General features: G+C 36.1%; 1 protein-coding gene across 2 annotated transcripts in view; it reads right to left on the minus strand.

Moving 5' to 3' along the window:
* Window positions 1-1474: 1474 nt before the first annotated feature.
* The window catches only part of CTNNA3 (catenin alpha 3), a 1809955-nt gene continuing 1789631 nt past the window's right edge, over window positions 1475-21798 (minus strand). For both annotated transcript variants that reach the window (XM_070470726.1, XM_070470725.1), the window contains exon 18: window positions 1475-9223. In XM_070470726.1, the coding sequence (XP_070326827.1) occupies window positions 8936-9223 (288 nt within the window). In that variant the 3' untranslated portion in view covers window positions 1475-8935. The remainder of the gene's footprint in view (window positions 9224-21798) is intronic.

Consider the following 21798-nt stretch of genomic DNA (forward strand, 5'->3'; position numbering starts at 1 on the left):
CCATCAGTTCTCTGCCCACACCTATGCTGAATCAGTGCCCACAGAGGGCACCCCACCCAGTGAGGGGTTTAGGCCTGTGTTCCAGGGCCTGCTCACTTGTGGCCCTTGGAATTTGTCCTTTCTGTGTTACAAAGGGTGACAATGTAGACTAAATCAGCACACCTAACATTCTGTCACCACCACCAACTAGAAAGTGTAGTGAGAAGATAGGAAAGCAGCAATGATGAGGGGATTTCTTTCATCTGTGACACTCAGAATGGCAGATTCTTGCTTCCAGGATCCTGGGGATGAAGGGCAACCTGCTATAAACCTGAGTGTGATCCACTCTCCCTTTACCATCGCTCTGGGCTTTGAACATTCCCCACTGATTCTATAAGAACTCCTTTTTCTGGGCCTACACCTCATGAATCTCTTCCTTTCTAAAAACAGGAGACTGAGACACTACAGGGAGCCTGTTACTCAACAACAAGGCAGAGCAGCTCTTCCCTTACCAGCCACAGGATACTGGACACGTGGTGTCTGGAAGTTACATCTGTGAGTTACTGCTCCTGGATGCAATGCTTAGTGGTGTTGCCCAGGAAATGTCAGGGCATCAGCTCAGCCTCCAGGCAGAAACAGACTCTTCTTGCCAAGAGTGCTTTTAGTACCACTTCCATCCCCAGAGCCAGCACGACAACAGATCAAGGTGGAGAGAAGGCTGCTGCCAGAGCAAATCTGGGCTCTTGTGATAGAGTGACACAGGGAGACTGGCGCAGGAAGACAATCCCACAGAGATTTTCATTAAAAGGTGGTCGGCGTTTAGCAGAACTGAGTGAGGGGAGGCATGGTTTTTCATAGGAATTAAGTGATAAAAGACTAATAAAATTTCAGACTGTATTCTAAGAAGGTACAGAAGCAGACTGAGACCTACCAAGAAGCACCTAAAGCAGTGGGAGTCATGAAGGGAGAAAATCATCTCCTAGAATAGACAACAACACTGTGTAAATGCTGGAAGAGGATCCAGAGACTCTTGCCATGGGATTCACATTGAAGAGAGATTATTACTAGCATAGAGGTGAGGAAGCTAAGATGGATATTCTGAATCTATTAATATTCAGATGCAGAAGTGTTGCTATAGACAATTGTATTCCATAGATGTATGTGTTCAGACAGTCTCAGAAAAACTGGTTCTTTCCATCAAGTCCTAAGTTTAGAGAACAGTTTCTCAGCTACATAGACTTTCATTATTCAAGCCAAAAGCCTAATGTCCACAGTGAAACAAACAGACAAAAAAGTGCCATTTAAACCAAAAGTTTAACTCTACTATATATTGTCTAAATCACTTGTGTTCAACTGGTAGTTTGTAGTAGAAACCCTCCCAAATTGTAGTCTATGTAACCGAAGGAGAGTAGGAATGAAGGTCATACCTTGACTACTGGTTAGATTACCCAGCAATTTTGTCCCACTCATGACATATACCACCAAAAACAAATGCCAAATGCATAAACAATATTTTTCATTTTTATTGCTTTAACATATGTAGTTTCAGTTGAGCAAGTTATTAATAAACTACACTGACATGAGTTAAAATAAATAATGTTTCACATAATACTGCATAATTTCAAAACAAACCCAGTGTTACATGTGTGAAATAAATGAAATGCAATGAAAAAAATTAGTTTGATTCAGTTAAGCACAAAAGACATGCAGAATCTCAAACAAGGGATATTTGGGCTTCTATGTCAATGTCATGAGGGTATTAAAGAGCTTTATCTATTCTTGGATAAATAATTCATTTTTACTGACTGATGAAATTGACCTCAAAGATAAATAATGACCTGATAACTCCACAAACACTTTTGCCAAAGTTTACCCAGGGCCAAAACATAAAAAACTTCTTCAAACTGGCTGTTACTATAGCGGATGGTTCACTCGGCCCCATTCTGCCTTCTGCACAACAGAGTGAGGTATGGAAGCAAAGTAGTTTGAAACCCCTCAAATGCCGTTAAACTTTAGTTCTCAAGATATTGCTATGATAAAGATGACTACATCAACTGCTTGCTTTTATTTCATCTCAGACTGTCTTAATTTAAATCTGCCTTCATCCTGACTTACCATGTGCATATTACCTTCAGAAATGTCACTATATTTAAACTATCACATTTGTTTCCTAAAAAAGTACATACAGTAAAGTAAGTGACTGTTTTTGTTATTGTTGTGTTTGTTTTAGTGTTGCCAGGTTGCTATGGAACTAAAAATAAAATCAAAATGGAAAGCAGAGGCATATGGAAATCTTTCACTGGAAGTTTTAATTTCTACTTAATCACCCAACAACTTTCCCAAGAAAATTGTGCTTTAGAGTCCCAACTATTAAGGACTAAATTGGGCATAACATATATCTACTTCTGTTTTCAGGGATGTGTTAGTCATGGGCATCAAAGAAAAATCTTTATGCTGTCATTCAGATCCAATGAAATTTTCTTTGGAGAAGTTTTACTGCACAAGGTCAGCTTTCAAAATCAGAAGCATAGCTTAACCCTCAAAGACAGTTGCTGAAATTCTCATATTTATATCTCATTGTATACTAGCAGACAAGAATAGAGGGTTATAATGGTATAAGATTTAGCAAGCAATGGAAAACTATCTCTATAATATTTTTTAAATTAATATTATGTTTAAAGCCTGAAGAAGACAAGTTCTCATTAACTGAGAGCATGAACTAAACTCCTAGACTTCCCCCTTTCGCTTCATGAATAAACATTCCAATCCAAATTTGATGTTAGAAGCCCAGACCAAAGAAACTTGTCAGTCTCAGCTAGACTATCAGTGAATATCACAGAGAGCTTCAGATAATTCATGAAGATTGGAAACTGAAGTGACATGTTGAGGACTGGGCTAGGACTGCATAATACATGGCTGTCTGAATAGGAAAAAAGAAAAAAAATATATATATATATATATGTAACTTCAGGTTTTTAGCTATTGATGTAATTATTAAAAGGGGGCTTTAAAATGTTTAGAGATGCTACATATTTTAAGACCAAATACTCAGAACAAACAAATAATCATTCTTCTTGAAGATGCACAGGAAAGAAAACTTTAGAATTAAAAAATATCTCATTTGGAATGAAAATAGAGGACATGAGCAGAATTAGTATTCTGCTAGTACATTTAGATGGCTGCTGTAATATATGTCCTACATTGAAGAAATGTTTAGAGATGGTTGTTAGAAATCTGAGTCTGTTTTAAAAGAACTTCCTTCTGGAGCTTCCTTTTACGACAGTTGGGAACAGTCACCATCATTCCGAGGCACCAGGTACTCAAAAATAAATACATTCACACTTAAAGGAAACATTTAAGACTCCACTTTAAGAAAGACCAGGAAGTTCACTACCCTAGGCCTGAGAAGGGGAGATATAGCAAGCAACAGGGGCAAGAGGGAGGGTCTAGCCTTCAGTTGTCTTTAGGAAGAAGGACCATGTAAAGTTAAAGAACTAAATTCGCTTACAGTCAGGCACATATTGTATTCATTTTGTTACCTCTATAAAGAAGGAAATATACATTTCCTACGATTCAGTCAGTTTGGAAACTTTAGCTTATTTCAGTAATCCTTGGCCAGTCCTCCCATGGGATCCACAACTTTAAACACGTAAATACATATTAGCAGTAAAGAAGGAAAGAAATGGTGTCTACAAATGTTTGTCACCAATTGATGCTAAAGATGAGTTTAAACATACATCTCCGTGGAAGATTTCACCTCTGTGGAAATGAAGGTAATTTGGCGTTTTCATTTGATTTCAGATCACATAGATGAAATATTCATTCCTTATATACCCGATAGTCTTTGTTCAGTTATTAGAGGTGATAATATTCAGTTAATTACTTATATACCTATCAATGATGTGGGGGTGTATGTATGTATATGTGTGTGTGTGTGTGTGTGTGTGTGTGCGCGAGCGCAAAGTTTTGATCCCTTTGTTCTTACATAGGAACCCAGCCAGCATTTGAAATGTATATCTCATTTTCAACTGAAAAATCCCATCTCATTTTCCAGGAAGTCTGCTGTGGTGGCTAAAAGTTCAGACTCTGCATTGCAAACAAATTTCAAAGCCAGTGAGTTTTGTAGCAAGATCCATATTCTTACTTTTTTTATCCAAGGAATAGAACTGATAATGTTTATCTCATAGGGTTATTGAAAAAAATTAAATAAGGTAATAGCATTTTTGTTATCTTATATATCCTAAGAACCTAGGGCAGTGCTTGGAACATCAACATTGCTCAACAAATATTTGTTAAATATATAATATCCTGATTCACTCTGATACTGGGAAGAATTTCACCCATCATCCTAGAAAATTGTCTGGATTTCTGCTTCTCATCTTGCAAACAATATCACTAAATGATCCTCAAAAGTTATACAATGTGTCCTCCTGTCCCAACATGACTTCATTCCAAACTGCCAAAGACAAGTGCCCTTCTTATCCTTAAAACCTTCCTGAGGAGGAGGTTGCCATATTTTCCCAGAACTCTTTCTCTCTCTGCTTCAGCAACTACCTTTCTCATTCCCTTCTCCACCTCTGTCACTTACCCACTTTCTTTTAACTGCTCTGTACTTACTGATTTTTTCCCTCCAATTTGTTCATTTTGAAGGTCAGTCCTTGGGTTTCGTTCTCATAAACCAGTGGGAGTTATTGGATGCTAGAAGCCAGCCTATAGCCATGAACATCTCATCCCACAAGCTACATAAAGGCCAGATCAAACCATCTATCATCTGAAGGTAAGACTGGGTTCCCCTTAGAAGTGGTTCTCTCAATTAGTATTATCATCTTTAGCAACATTCAAGAATAGGTCCTATCTATCTTGGCGGGGGGAAAAATTCACGGGTAAAATGATGAATATAGGAAATTATTCTTTCTTTTGCTTTAATAGAAAACATTTCTTGTTCATGTAAATTAGTTAAAATGGCCAAAAATGCATTTAAAATTTTAATTCTTCTCTCATTTTTAGATGTCTAGGATAGTATTAACACCTTAATTAGGACATCTTTAGTTGCTTAAACCTGGTTTTAACAACATCCATATTTTCCTATTCTAATAGACCCAAAGAACCAAAATGAAAACTTTACTTTGTGGATAGACTTTTCTGTCCTTAGGCCTGACTTGTTTATTTGGTAGTAAAACAATGCAAAATACTACTAATAAAGATATTCTAATGGTATGGGAAGAGAGTTATGAAAAAAAATGCTACAGGATTTTCATCTGATTAAATGTTGCTTTCTGGCATGTGATATATAAATGAAAAATTGTATATAAATATACATTTCTCAGGTTGCATTTTTTGTTGACTTGAAAAGATTTATTTAAATAATATTCAAGTTATTTTCTTTTAACTGGATGCCCCTCAATTTTCTGACTTTCACAAACAGAAAAATGGTTGTTTGATACCTAAATATGCAATACAGAGACAATCTTAACAAAAGGCAGGCTCACAAAAGAAAGTATGAATTTTGTTCAATTTGATATTCTGGTGCTTGCTTTGCTGACCTAGAAAATTACAGTGACAGTGAAACAATTCTGCAGTGAGTTCACTAGAGAAGGCTAAATATGACCAGGAAAAGTCTCCAACTCATTCTACTCATTCTACCACTATAAAAAGATGTGTATCCATGGGAACCACAATCCCTAACAGGGAAGTGTGGATTTGACACCAAGAAAGGTAAGAATGTTTTCTGGAATGGGGGAAAAAAACAAAACAAAACAAAACAATGGATAACGCCATTGGGATTTTAAATTAACAATTTTAACTAGAATGCTATTAATCAATTGATATATGGGATGGACTCCTAAAAGGTGATGAGAGATTTTTGGTGAATGGACTAGGAGGAAAGCACATTATTAGCAGGTAATTGACTGGGATGAACATGCCTGACTGTCATTCTGGTAGCAATCTGTTAGCAGTTAATAGGAAGCTACAAGCTCAAGGATGATGAGATGCAAAGACCACCCTAAAAGTAAAGGTATAGGAAGCCACTGGAAATATCTCTATTGTTAAATGTTAGTCTTTTCAGCTGCTCATTAAAATTTGAGGAGCACTGATTATTAGATTTGAGGCCCAAATTGGGTACTTAGCTGTGTGTTCCCAATTTTGTCTTGTTTTAATGTGACTTGAAAACTGACCTCCTTTGAAGCTGTTAGTGTGCAACAATGTCAGCCTGATGAAGCAGGCCTTTCTGTTTTAGTCGTGGGGGTACTTACCCTTCATACAGAAGGAATTTTATGGGGAACATGTATATCAACATTGACAAATTAAGAGATTTGCAAAAATCAGAGGCAGTTTTAAGAATATTGCATTTTTAAGAATATTGCATCTAATAAATTCACAGTTTTCATTCACATCATAAGACAAGTACAAAGGGAATAATGAACAAATTTCCTTAGAAATTTAGTGTTTGAATTTTTTCCAGACTCATTTATTGGGTCCATTAGAAAGTAAGAAATATTTTAATTTATTAATTTCCACTTGTGATAAGTATACTGGAAAGTTTTATATTTATCACCTTTCCAATTTGATGAAAACCTTCCAGTTTTTCAATTAAAAATTCTTTAGTAGATTATAATTTCACAGACCTTTGCTACCTTCTGATTTCAGTTCAATGTTTGCCAGTGATGCTGGTGGCTAATCAGGTTGGAACTGTCATTCTAGGTGATATATACCCTCTCCTCCCTCTCAAAGATTTTTTTCCTACATAAATTGATTTCACTAAAGGAAAAAGGTGAGTTTTGATTAGCAAGATAAAGCAAAGGTATCATTAGAAGAAGAACAAATCTCTGTGATGTGATTTAAAAAGGTGCATAGATGGGCAATCACCATCATTAGGAAATTTCAGTCATTCCCCTACAGAAGAAAAGAGCTCAGTTATAAATATATACACCACCTTCATATGTACTGATTAGATTCATTTAACTATGTTTTCTAATGTGAGGATTTGTTAATATATTTGCTGCTAATTTTGCTTATAAGTATTATACTATTAGCAGGCTTGAATTGAATTAGATTGTGAGATGCTGCACACTGTGGGAATTGAGTCAGGTGGACAGATGTCTTTCTCAGCTCTGCAAATCTTGTTCTTATTGCATCTTTGATTACTGCAGCAGGAATTACTCCTGGGACATTCTCCAAGGTAATTTTTTTTAATTATTAAGTTTTCCTTAATTGTAGTTGTTTCCTTTAAGCTAAACTGGCAATCCATCTACTTTGAAGAGGGGGACTTTTTCACATCTCATTTTGGGTAACGAATCATTTTTTAAAGCTAGATACAGAGGTTATTTGATAATCATATAATTTCAAGTTGTTTATGTTGTTTTGGCAGCCAGTGCTGCATCCTAAACTCAAACCCATGGAAAGCTGGTGTAGAAGCAGACAAATACTAGATTTTCTAAACAAGACTCATTATTCTTGAGTGTGTGGCTTTAGGAGCTAAGATATACTAGTTTGGTAATTTTTAAATAAATTATTTTCTCACATCTACCTGAGAGAGTGTGATAGATGTAACTCTTGTAACATCCTCTTAGAACAGAAAATGGTGGCAGCATTTCAACAAAGAAATCCCCTGTTTTGCCTCAATTAGCTAGCTAGTTTTGGAAAACAATTATTTGGATTCTCTGATTCCTTTATGCACTGCTTTTTCTTTTAGGGAGTAGACTCTGTTCAGAATAATTATTGTGGGCCAGTGCATCCTCAGTTTTAACTATGCATACTGGCCCACAGGAAGAAGTTTATAGTTTTTGCTCTTAGAAAGTTTACCTACTTAAGCCCAGGAAACCGAGCATTGTGGAAGAAAAACATAATATATTACAATGAAAATTTTCATTTTCTTCATAATTTATAATGACCGATTAAATGCCTTCTCCAGACCATTTGCTCAACAGCATTCATATCATGCTCTCAACTTTTATGTATCCTTATGTTTCACACATTCTTTTACCCAAACTAGTCCTCCTATCATCAACTGAAGTTGTATATTTAAACTTTACATTGTCAAACTATGATGACATGGTTGTTGAAAAAATTCATTAAAGGCGATTTATTACAAAGTGAAGTCATAATTTTGGTATAATTTAATAGAGTAGAGTAGGAAATGCATGTTTGAAATCTTGTGAATGGGAAATCTATGCATGAAAAAAGGTAAAACTGAAAGTTGACTCCTCCAAAGAGAGAGAGGAGTAGAGAGAGAGAAGCAATGCACTCATCTCTGAAACTGTTACAACACCCATTATGAACTCAACTAGGAATGAACAATGATGGTTATAAGTGACCTGAATGACTTTTATTTTAAAAAATTAACTTTTATAATATTAGTTGTTTCATAAATGATCAAGATAGACATTGAAAATCCAGAAGTAGCTTGACTGCCCATACCCGATTAGTTTCTGGTGGATATTAGCCCAAACAGTTGACAGTAGCTACAAATATCTAGAGAATGATTTTTTTTCCTCGCTGTTGAAGGAATTACACATCTGCCAGGTTAGATGAGATAAATACATATATAGAGATTAAATTGGAAAGTATTTTTATGAAATCTTTTGTTTGCATTGAAAACCAAGTCAAGAGCTTATGTCAATGTTTTAATTCAAAGGGTGCATTTAATTGAAGAGAGTGAGTATACTTAACCTATTACAGATGAACTTGAGAAATGAATGTAAGATATTCTGTGAAAGGAAAGGCTGAATGACACCTGGATATTTCATTCATTCAATAAGCATATGTTGGCCATACAGAAATGACAATGACAAGATCCCAAATACATGTTGCTCTTGTGGGTTAGGGTTTCAGTGTTTTACATTATTTGTGGGTTAAATTCTAAGTTAGTAAACTTACAGAACTAATCAAGTGTGAAAATAAAGGAGTGTGTTTAGCCAGGACTTTGTAATATACACACTAGAGTAGAACAGTGGTTTCAGTAGACTTGTCTTCCTCTGAATTCACTCATGACTTGCACTGGGTGGATTTTTTTCTTTGCTGAGCCTCGTCTGACAGCTGCATAAGTTTCCTCTGGTTTCTCTCTTTTAATCAAGGGCTTTTTTGCAGGAGCCTTCATTCTCCACATCACAACTGGGTGCCGGGGCCCAGTGGGACTCTGAATTCGGATGATCTTGGTTGAGGCAATGTAAGACATTTTCACTGTTTGCACTACAGCATTCATTAAATTTTTGGCTGCTTGGATCAGGGAGGTGACACTGTCCAACTGTAGGGGGAAAAAAAAGCTATTATTTGAGAACATAATCAGGAATTTAAAGAGATTTAATCTTGCAGAAAGTGAAATGCATGACACTTGTTTTTATCCCAGAAATGACAGTTATTTTATCTCAGAAATGAATGAGTTAATTCATGTTTTATGTATCTGTGTAAATTATCACATCAATCTATGTTAATCATTTAGTTATCCATCTGATGCATAAATAGATCCATATTCTAAGATGATATCTTAGGTTAATTTTTATTCTTGGTTTTCAGTGAACTCTATAGCTTCTATATCATATCATAAGGACTAGATGGTTACAGCTTTCTTTGTCATGGCTCTCCATTTATCCAGGGTTAATGTTGGCCCCTTGTATAAGCGATGACTATCTACAATTAAAGCTCTATCATGTATAAGTAACTTAGTAAGAACAACTGAAAAGTCTTAGGGAATTCATAGTCTAAGATAAATAATATATACATATACATACATGCATGTAAACCACTAATTTCCATGAATATTTCCCAAATAATTCCACCTAAAAGAGTCTTTTAAACACAGAATGATTAACCTATCATGCAGAATATTAAAATGGATAAAACCAAGGCCTTATAGTCAAATCTGGTTTAAATTCCAGGACTGCCATTTAGTAACATAAACAAATCATTTAATTAACTTCATTCTAGCTTTCTCAGATATTAAATAGGAAAGAAGTGTTTATTAAAGTTAAATAACATATATAAATAACCTCATAGAGTGACTGTCAGTTATTAAATATTTCCTTTGTTTCTTGTGAAGGTTGAGAAAATTGCTTAATCATATACTAGTGAAATTTCTAAAAGAAACTTTTCCCACATAACTCTATTTTGTAACTGTTTTGCTTTCTGGGTTGTTCACAAAAACAGTCTCTGGACAAAATGAGGTGATATTCCTAGACTCTTGCAAAATACTTTAGGGCTAGCCAAGCTGGTTTGTTTTTATATAACTAGTGCTTCCTCCATCATTTTAGTTTGGCAGATTGTCATTCGCAGCCGATTCACACAGGAAGATGTGCCTCTAGCGTCACCTCTGTGATGTGTGCTGTCAGGGTTGAGGCCCAAACAGCGGCTCTGTAGATACTGAAATCCATCAGCAGCTGTCTGGCCTAAGTACTCTACCTTTGCGGTTCAGGGAGTCTCATCTCACATACAGAATAAATGAGTGAAGCAAAGTAGTAAGCTGAGGTTATGTGCCTGGGGCAGTGGTCTAGCTGGCTGCTTTCATGGGAGAAAATTTAATTAGCTCCATTATATGCCCAGCCTGAAATCCTTGAAAAGGTAACACCAAACAATATGTAATTTGAGAGGCAGTGATACTTGGAAATTAAACTCTAAATCTTTTTACTTATTGAAGCCAGGAATGTAAAATCTGTGCATGTGGCAGGAATGACATTTTTTTTTATCGAAAATTAAATAAGATTTCGTGAAGCACTCACACTCAAATGTTTTTTTCTGTATTTCAGAAAACATTTAGAACTTCTGAATCTGTACACAACTTTAAATAAAAAACAACTAGACTTTGATAGAAAAATACACTTTGTTATTAAGGTTACTCTATGGACACATTGCAGGCTAAAATCTGTTGTTTAATAATTAGCAATTTTCATTAAAGGCCTCCTGCAGCTAGTTAGACTCTGAAAGTCATTTTCAATCTCACCATAGGAAGAAAAAAGTTTTTCTAAATGACAAATGAACATGAATAGTAATGAGGATCCTTGGTAATTTTCTCCTTCAAACATGAAACTCTTTGGTTTATTCCAAGGGCTCTGTGCTATCATTAAGTCTTCCATAGAAGGTCCTAGTGACCTTCTGTCATTCAAGATTTCACCAGGGGCTCTGGTCTTCCCACCCTGAAACTTACATTTTCTCCTTTTGACTCTGTAATCTTGTCATGTATAGATTGTATTTATTTTCTTTTAATTTTTCCATATGAGTGGGTTTTATATATAACCTATTCTTGAAGGATGGTGAAATTAAACTTGTGCCTTAAAATGTGGAAATCAACTTGTCTTCTTCCCTCACTGATTCAGCAAAGCTTTGTCTGTACCATTGTGATCTCTTATGCTGGCCTCTGACAATTTATTTTAAAATCCTAAATGACTTTAGTAGGATTTCTCCTCCATCAGGCTGAAAAAAACACAGGACAAATCATCCCCCTAGGAGAGCATGAAGACTAGTTTTGCAGACAGATTAGGACAATTGCTGAAAGAATACTGTTATTTCATGAGGAAAGCTCGTGAGACATTCTATGAGGATTTTTGATGTCCAAGAGCTATATGCATTAAGATGCCTGCCTTTCTGCTATGAGTCACATCACAGGGCACACAAGCAAGCGCACAAACCAGCCAAGCACACGGTAGGAAATTTTGTTTGAGGTCCTAGCAGTGCCTTAGGCATACTCATAGAGAATAACTGCACAACTTCATGTCTGCAAAAGAAAAAAGTATTATAAGCCCTCTTACCAGGCTTACTTTAATGAAAAATCCTCCAAGGGAAGAATTCAAAATAATTCTCTTTGTGAAAACAAAGCATATTTGAGTAGGGTAATGCATCACTTTGGGTTTTCTGTGTCCAACTTAACAAAATTTTCTGAATTTCACAAATGTACCTGTGCAAATGAGAATGTTATTTTATTTTAAAGGCTTGGTGGAGTAAACCATTCAGACTATAAAGCTCAAAAATTCTCTACCATTACAAATAATTTTCATCAACTGTAAACACTTCTAGACAAATGTAACCTGAAATATGTGCCATAAAAGGAGCTGTTTTTCCTAACATCTGGTAACACTCTTCTCTGATCTAGATGAAGTGTTTTTGATCAATGTATCAACTGAGAAACAAAACAGCTTCTAAGGCCCTCAAACCTCCTATGGTTGTATGTAAGTATTTGCATGCAAGTACATATAAGCAGGTTCCTGTTGCCTTCTTTCCATAAAAGTGGATGGTGTTAAAAAAAATAAGTTATCAAAGAGGAGTTTGACCTACATTAAAAGCCTCTGATCTATATAAATAGACATACCTATATTCCAACCATAGTAAATAGGAACATAGCCACTCTTCATATTGTAGTGACTTGTGCTTATTCTTACTACACTGGTCTGGGTTCAAAATAAATGAACTTAATTGATCTATTAATATCACAATAAGATCCTCAATACTGTCCATGTCCAAAAGTAAACTGGACACAGTTCATAAATTCTGCCTTTTTTTTTTTTTTTTTCCGAGGATCTAGTTGAATACAGAGATTATGCCCAGTATCCGCTTTTGCTAACTGCAAGGATGTATTTTGCAAATAATCAAAATTTAGAATATCTAAATAGAGTCCTTCTCAATATTATCATCCTGTAGGAATCTTAATTTTATTGTAATGTCTCTTTTGTGCTTTGTGGCATATACTCCATGATCTCAGGTAAACTACAGTACAATTCTGCCCAGATCTAAGGATGCTTTCAGGCAAAAGGCTTGGTTCAACTTAGAGATGTATCTGCAAGTCTTTGTGGTGGAAAAGGAGTTTAACAACAACATAAGATATGTTTTTTTTTTCCTCATAAAAGTGCCAAAATTTTTTACAAAGCCCAAAGTTAAATACCTAAAATGTAAGTCCTCCATAAATCCATCAGGGTGGAATGTTTGTTGGCAAATCCTTGTTCAGATCTTACTGTAGTTATTGATAGTTACAACAAATATACAAGAAAGACATGCTAGTCCCTCCTTCCTTCAATTGCTTACATTCGTCATCCATGTTCTGTCCGGACACCAGAATGCATTGTCCTTTACTACTCTAACTCCCCACATTCTGGATACGAGGTCTTTATCAGAAATGTGTTTTGCCTGAGGTTTCTAAGCTGCACTCCACTGATGTGTGGCCCATCCCTTGCACCTGGGCTGTCACCTGGGGAAGGCACAGTTAGCTCCCCATCCCTTGTGTGAATTGCCATGGCAACTACTGCTGCTAGACTTCCTGTTGTTGCCTGGAAAAATATACTTCCTGTCCTATAACCTTCTAGGTAAACTGGTGCCAATGTAGCCTATGAATTCTCATGAGTCTCAATGTTTACCTGAACTTATACACACCCAGTGGATGTTTCACCTGCACCAAAGCAATCCTTGAAAGGCAAATGTGTGTGGTTTGGCTCCAAGTATAATAACAGCTTATAATAGTTGCTAATATTTATTGTGTGCTTCCTATGTGTTTGTACAGTTCTAAATAGTTGACATCAAATTAACTCAGTAATACTATGAGGTAAGTACCATAATTATCTCCATTTTAAAGATGAGGAAACAAAGGAACTAGAAGGTTTCGTAGCTTTCTAAAGGTGATACAGCTATTAAATGGAAGACCTGGAATTTGAGCCAAAGCAGTCTTTTTCAAATACCTGGTACTTTTACCTATTATACAACCCTGCCTCTTAGTAATATGTCACTTGCAACATGTATTTATTTTCAGATATAGCATGGTTGAAGAAACTGTACCTATATAATGTATAAAATTTTGAAAAATGCTATCTAATAACTTTTTTAGAAAGGTTATAGAATTTTTGCAATTATAGAATTTATAGAATTTTTGTATTAAGAAAAATGAGAGTATCTTACTTGTAAGGTATTAGGATGGTGGTTTGATTGTGTTTATGCTATCATTTTCCAAGCAGCATTTTATTGAAATAGCAAATAGAAATACTGAGTCATCCTCATAAGTTCCAAGCAGTTTAAAGACTTTCAATGTCACTCTCAATAAACATATCAGTAAGGCAAAGTTAAACCATAAACAAATCCTATTATAGCTTCTAGGACATGGAATTATATAACATTTATTTCATATTTAAAATGCAAATATAAAACAAACTTTTTTTCTGATTATCAAACAAAATTAAATTTGTTTGCCCTGGTTTTGAAATAGAAACCGAGATCTGGTTCCCTGATCTTGGGGTTTCTATTTAACCCTTAGTTACTTATAAAGTGTTCAACTATTTGGAAACAAAGTCAGCATAGGTAGTGTTAAAGAGTATTATGTATATGTGTTTGTAGATAACAAGAGATAGCTTAAATATTTCTTAAAAACAAACATCAATAGTCTTTCTAACTTGTGATCTAGTAATGGTAGGTGTACACCATAGGGAATGTTTAAATAAATATTTGTTGGCAAAAATGCATCTTATAATTCAATCTGTTTTTAGTATGCACCCTGAACTTTTCCTGACAACCTAATTTTATTTCAATACCTGCTTAACACATGTTTCTGAACAGATTTTTAGAGGAATGGCCAGAATTGGAAACATTCTCCTTTTTCAGATGCATTCAAAAATGCTAAATAGCCAGACTGGCTTAAGGGGAAAATCAAATAAGGGGCTTTGTTAAGGCCAGTCAATGTGGGGTTAAACATCCAAATTGAAATTGTCAAGCTTATAGTTAAATTGAGAAGGCAATGCTTTCTTTGAAGAGTAAAAATTATTCCAATGGGCCACTGATTGGATTCATCTTGTAAATGTGTCCTTTACCAATTCTCTATGAGAACATGACAACAGAAGAAAACAACTTAAGTTGAAAGAGGAAAAAATCAATATGTGGAATAACTAAAGAAATTTAACACTAATGAGAGGGCCAGACATGAAATCGAATATAACATTTATTCAGTTATAATATTGTCCTGTCAAAAAGTATTCTCAAGTCCTACTGTTTTCTAAAGCATATATTCCACACCAAAAATATTATGTCACTTTAAAAGGAAATAATCACAAACCTAATACCAATCCAGGTGGCTACTTAGAATGCTGATTTAATTATATTTGAAATGGCCTATTATAAAAATATGATTGGTGATGTTAGTGATTGGCTATTCAGCTGGGCAGCACTGGAGCAGCAGCTGTGTGGTGCTGGAGTGACTGGGAAGAGATACCACACGTCCAAGGGCAGAGAATCCCCAGCAAGATGGTAGGTGCTGGACTGGCAGCTGTGTGGAGCTGGAGTGACTTTGAGGAGATACCCCACATGCAAGGGCAAAGAAGTCCCAGCAAGATGGTAGGAGGGGCAAAATGACATTTAGAATCAAACCCCAACCCGACAGAGATGCTCAGAGGACTCAAACATACCTTGGGCACACCAGGACCCAGAGACCCCACAGAGACTGAGGCAGAACTGTGTTTCAGTGTCTCCTGAGAAGGTATGGGTCAGCAGTGGACTGCTGCAGGCACAGAGGCTCTGAGTGCAGTAGACCTGGGTATGGCATAAACTGTCTTGGAGGAGGTTGCCATTAACCCCACCAAAGAACTGCCAGAACTTACACAGGAATGGGGGAACAGACTCTCAGAGGGTACAAACAAAACCTTGTGTGCACCAGGAACCACGAGAAAGGAGCAGTGACCCCACAAGAGACTGACCCAGACTTGCCCGTGAGTGTCCAGGAGTCTCCAGTGAAGGCATGGGTCGGTAGTAGCCTACTGGCTGGTTTGGGGTGAGGAGTGTAGCAGTGTGGGCATGGGATCTTCTGAAGGAGTTCACCATTATCTTCACTATATCCACCATAGTTTGGCCCAAGGTCAAATAGGGAGGGGACATAGCCCTACCCATCTAAAGAAAACTGGATTAAAGATTTACCAAGCATGGTTTCCCTATCAGAACAAGACAAAGTTTCCACCTCAGTCAGTCTCTCCTATCAGGAAACTCCCATAAGCCTCCTATCCTTCTCCATAAGAGGGCAGAAAGATTGCAAACCACAATCACAGAAAACTAACCAATCTGATCATATGGCCTTGCCTAACTCAATGAAACTATGAGCCATGTCATGTAGGGTCACCCAAGAAGGACTGATCATGGTGGACAGTTGACAAAATGTGGGCCACTGAAAAGGGAATGGCAAACCACGTCAATATTCTTGCCTTCAGAATCCCATGAACAGTAATGAAAAGGCAGAAAGCTATCACAATGGGAGATGAACTCCCCAGGTCTGTAGGTACCCAATATGCTACTGGAGATCAGTGGATAAATAGAACTCTAGGAACAATGAAGAGATGGAGACAAAGAAAAACAAAACCCAGTTGTAGATGTGATTAGTGATGGAAGTAAAGTCCAATGCTATAAGGAGCAATATTGCATAGGAACCTGGAATGTTAGGTTCATGAATCAAGGCAAATTGGAAGTTGACAAACAGGAGGTAGCAAGAGTGAACATTGACAATTTAGGAATCAGCGAAGTAAAATGGACTGGAATGGGTGAATTTAACTCAGATAACCATTATATCTACTATTGTGGGCAAGTATCCCTTAGAAGAAATGGAGTAGCCATCATAGTCAACAAATAGTCTGAAATGCAGTATTTGGATGCAATCTCAAAATGACAGAAAGATATCTGTTTATTTCCAAGGCAAACCATTCAATATCACAATAATCCAAGTCTATGCCCTGACCAGTAATGCTGAAGAAGCTGAAGTTGAACATTTTTATGAAGACCTACAAGACCTTCTAGAACTAACACCCAAAAAAGATGTCCTTTTCATTATAGGGGACTGGAATGCAAAAGTAGGAAGTCAAGAAATACCTGGAGTAATGGGCAAATTTGGCCTTGGAGTACAGAATGAAGCACAGCAAAGGCTAATAGAGTTTTGCCAAGAGAAGGCACTAGTCAAGCAAACACCATCTTCCAAGAACACAAGAGAAGACTCTACACATGGATATCACCAGATGGGTCAACACCAAAATCAGATTGATTATACCTTTTGCAGCCAAAGATGGAGAATTCTATACAGTCAGCCAAAAAACAAGACTGGGAGCTGACTGTGGCTCAGAACATGAACTCCTTATTGCCAAATTCAGACTTAAATTGAAGAAAGTAGGGAAAACCACTAGATCATCCAGGTATGACCTAAATCAAATCCCTTACAGTGGAAGTGATAAATAGATTCAAGGGATTAGATCTGATAGACAGAGTGCCTGAAGTAATATGGACAGAGGTTCCTGACATTGTACAGGAGACAGTGATCAAGACCATCCCCAAGAAAAAGAAATGCAAAAAGGCAAAATGCTGGTCTTAGGAGGACTTACAAACAGTGAGAAAAGAGAAGCCAAAGGCAAAGGAGAAAAGGAAAGATATATTGAGAAAATTTCATGAAAAGATGGGCATAATAAAGACAGAAATGATATGGACTTAACAAAAGCAGAAGATATTAAGAAGAGGTGGCAAGATTACACAGAACTGTACAAAAAAGATCTTCACAACCCAGATAATGATGATGGTGTGATCACTCACGTAGAGCCAGACATCCTGGAATGTGAAGTCAAGTGGGCCTTAGGAAGCATCACTACAAACCAAGCTAGTGGAGGTGATGGAAATCAGGCTGAAATATTTCAAATCCTAAAAGATGATGATTCTGTGAAAGTGCTACACTCAATATGCCAGCAAATTTGGAAAACTCAGCTGTGGCCACAGGACTAGACAAGGTCAGTTTTCATTCCAATCCCAAAGAAAGGAAATGCCAAAGAATGCTCTAACTACCTCACAATTGCACTCATCTCACATGCTAACAAAGTAATACTCAAAATTCTCCAAGCCAGGCTTCAACAGTATATGAACTGTGAACTTCCAGATCTTCAAGCTGGATTTAGAAAAGGCAGAGGAACCAGAGATCAAACTGCCAAAATCCACGGGATTATGGAAAAAGTGAGAGAGTTCTAGAAAAGCATCCACTTCTGCTTTATTGACTATGCTAAAGCCTTTGATTGTGAGGATCACAACAAACTGTGAAAAATTCTGAAAGAGATGGGAATACCAGACCACCTGACTTGCCTCCTGAGAATTCTGTATGCAGGTCAAGAAGCAACATTTAGAACTTGACTTGGAACAACAGACTGGTTCCAAATCAGAAAAGGAGTACGTCAAGGATGTATATTGTCAACTTGCTTATTTAACTTATATGCAGAGTACATCATGAGAAATGCTGAATTGGATGAAACACAAGCTGGAATCAAGATTGCTGTGAGAAACATCAATACCGTCAGATATGCAGATGACACCCCCCTTATGGCAGAAAGTGAAGAAGAACTCAAGAGCTTCTTGATGAAAGTGAAAGAGGAGAGTGAAAAAGTTGGCTTAAAACACAACATTCAGAAAACTAAGATCGCGACATCTGGTCCCATCACTTCATGGTAAATAGATGGGGAAACAATGAAAATAGTGAGAGACTTTATTTTGGGGGGTTCCAAAATCACTGCAGGTGCAGTGCATGGTTGCGGCTGCAACCATGAAATTAAAAGATGCTTGCTTCTTCAAAGAAAAGTTATGACCAACCTAGACAGCACATTAAAAAGCAGAGACCTTACTTTGCCAGCAAGGGTCCATCTAGTCAAAGCTATGGTTTTTCCATTAGTCATATATGGATGTGAGAGTTGGACTATAAAGAAAGGTGAGTGCCAAAGAATTGATGCTTTTTAACCCTGTTTTTGGAGAAGACTCTTGAGAGTCCCTTAGACAGTACTGAGTTCCAACTAGTCCATCCTAAAGGAAATCAGTCCTGAATATTCATTGGAAGGACTGATGCTGAAGCTGAAACTCTAATACTTTACCCACCTGATGCAAAGAACTGACTCATTTTAAGAGACCTGGGTGCTGGGAAAGATTGAAGGCAGGAAGAGAAAGGGGCAACAGAGGGTGAGACTGTTGGATGGCATCACTGACTCAATGGACATGAGTTTGAATAAACTCTGGGAGTTCATGATGGACATGGAGGCCGGGTGTGCTGCAATCCATGTGGTCTCAAAGAGTCGATACAACTGAGCAACTTAGGTGAACTGAGTCTTTAATCATGATGGCTTAAGTGCAAATTATTAACTGAGGAGCTAGTTTTCTGTAACATTTAGATCCCAGCTACTAGTTACACAGTTTTAGAGCAATTCGTATATTATTCACTAAGTAGTGCTAGCAGGAGTGGGCTGGGTTTGGCATGCTTCTCTGACCATCCATGTTTCAACCTGTGTTTTTCTTCTCTCCAGCATCAGACAGCATGCTGAGATATGCCCTCTGCAGAGGCATCTACTGATAATACTCAACCTGACATCTTGATGACATCTGTGATGAAAGTAAGAAAGCACTATTGTTGATCCTAGATCCTACACTCATCTCTTTTATGACCAAAGGTAAGGAAAAGTTAGCTTGTGTGAAATTAAAAATTCAAATGGCATTAGTTTTCAATCCCTGCAAGGATTTTCTATTTTATAGACCTTCTCATGTTTCTATTTTTATAGTTTGCCTTGTTCATCATCATTCTATCATTTTAACCCCTATGTTAGCAATAGTAAACATTTCTTATCTTGCCTCTCTGCTACAAACCTCCAGTATAAGACAAGTGTCCATGTCCCCAACACTGATCTATAAGTTACTGTCTTAGAGAAGCCCCTCATTGGACAGATGGGTTTCTAGATAAATTATTGGCCACCAATCTGAAGCAAACAATGTTTTTGTATCTTTAGCCAATTGTTACACCTGTTCTATGCAAATACTATTTCAGTCTTCTACTCTAATCAAACTTTTGGCACCTTGCATTCTCATCTGTTCTACAGATTACTTCACTTAAAATATAAAACAGACAAGAAAGTAAACAATAACAAAATAGTAACAAAAACAGAAGCAGCAAAATGAAACTGTCTGATCTTGTCCTGAATTCTTGTCCAATTTTATTAAAATTAAAGTTCTCTCTTTCTGTAATTGATATTTCTTAACTATACTCTAGATTCTATTCCATCTCTTCCATCTGAGATTTTTCACAATTACTAATTCTTTTCTACCAATGCATCTTCATTCTTTTCCTTTCTTGTATATCTTAATCATATACCCCTATCTTGTGTCTCCACCCTGTTAATTACTAGTTTATTTTCTATATCTGAGAGTCTGCTTCTGTTTTGTTATATTTATGTTTGCTGTATTTTTACACTCCACATAGAAGTAAAACATATAAAGTCTTTCTCTGACTTCACTAAGCATAATATCCTGCAGGTCCATCCATGTTACTGCAAATGGCAAAATTTCATTCTTTTATTTAATGACTAATGTTCTGTTCTCTTTACACATACCACATCTGTTTTATTCATTTATCTTTTGATAGACATTTAGTCTGTTTCCATATCTTAGCTAATGTAAATAACGTTTCTATGAACATTGGGGTATATGTATGTTTTCAAATTAATATTTTCATTTTCTTTGGATATATACTCAGTAATGAAACTGCTAGATCATGTAGTAGTTATATTTTTAAATTTTTGAGGAGCCTCCATATTGTCTTCCATAAACCAATTTACATTCCCAACAATGTTGAACTAAGGTTTCCTTTCTCTACATCCTCACCAACATTTATCATTTGTTGTCTTTGATAATAGCCATTCTAACAGATGTGAGGTGGTCTTACCAATTTGCATTTTCCTAATAATCAGTAATGTTGAGCATCTTTTCATGTACCTGTTTGCCATTGGTATATCTTATTTGTAAAATGTCTATTCAGATATTCTGCCCAATTTTTTTTTTAATATGGATTGTTTTGGGATATTGAGTTCTATAAGATATTTATGCATTTTGGAAATTAACACCTATCCCTTTCAAACTCTTCCAAAAGTTGCAAAAGAACACCCCCAAGCTCATTCTACAAGGCCTCCATTACCCTGATACCAAAACCAAACAAAGATTTCACTGTAACATTTAAGTATTCATGAAACCCTATCATAAAATACAACCAGACATTTTGAAAGATTTTCTATATTCCCTGGCAATTTTTTTTCACTTCTTACTTACTTCTCAAGCAGTCAAACTCTTACTTTCACATGTTTTCCCTTTTTTTCAGCTAGATATCTATCTATACATACATATATATACATATTAAATATATATGGTTTTATATATAATTATCTATCATATTAGACATGTGTTAAATATAGAACATTAATATGAAATCTTGTATTTTTGGTTTGTTTCAATAAAATTTCATTTGATTAAGAATCAAGATCCATTGATTCTCATTCTGGTATAATATAAAAAATATAGTTTATTTAGCCTTTTTCTGTTGATGGATTTTGACATATTTGGTGGCTCTTATGAATAGAAATTTATAAATATTCCAGTATGTATATTCTGGAGAACAAATATATGAAATTTTGTTGGGTGGATACCTGAGAGTATGATTGCAGAGCAATAAAAATGCATATATTCAGTTGTATTGGACACTTCCACAGATTTCCAAAGTACTCTTGTAAATTTATATTCTCAGTAGCAATACATGAGAGTTCCAATTGTAACACATCTTCGTCTGTGCCTTCTTCCCCTTATTTTTCACTTTAGCCATTTTGGTAGGATTATATTTAAAATTTTAATTGGACTTCCTTGATAACTAATGAAGTTGAGTATATTCTTATATATTTATACTAAACTGCATCTAGAGATGCTGTAAAGTGCAATTAATAATTCATAGTTTCCCAGATTTGGGGATTTATTTTTAGTACACAAGGATGTCATGTATGAATAATGACAATTATATTTCTTCATTTTTATTTTGTCTGTTTTTTCATTTGCATT

This window comes from Odocoileus virginianus, chromosome 7 (genome assembly GCF_023699985.2).
Source record: "Odocoileus virginianus isolate 20LAN1187 ecotype Illinois chromosome 7, Ovbor_1.2, whole genome shotgun sequence".
Taxonomy (NCBI): Eukaryota; Metazoa; Chordata; class Mammalia; order Artiodactyla; family Cervidae; genus Odocoileus; species Odocoileus virginianus.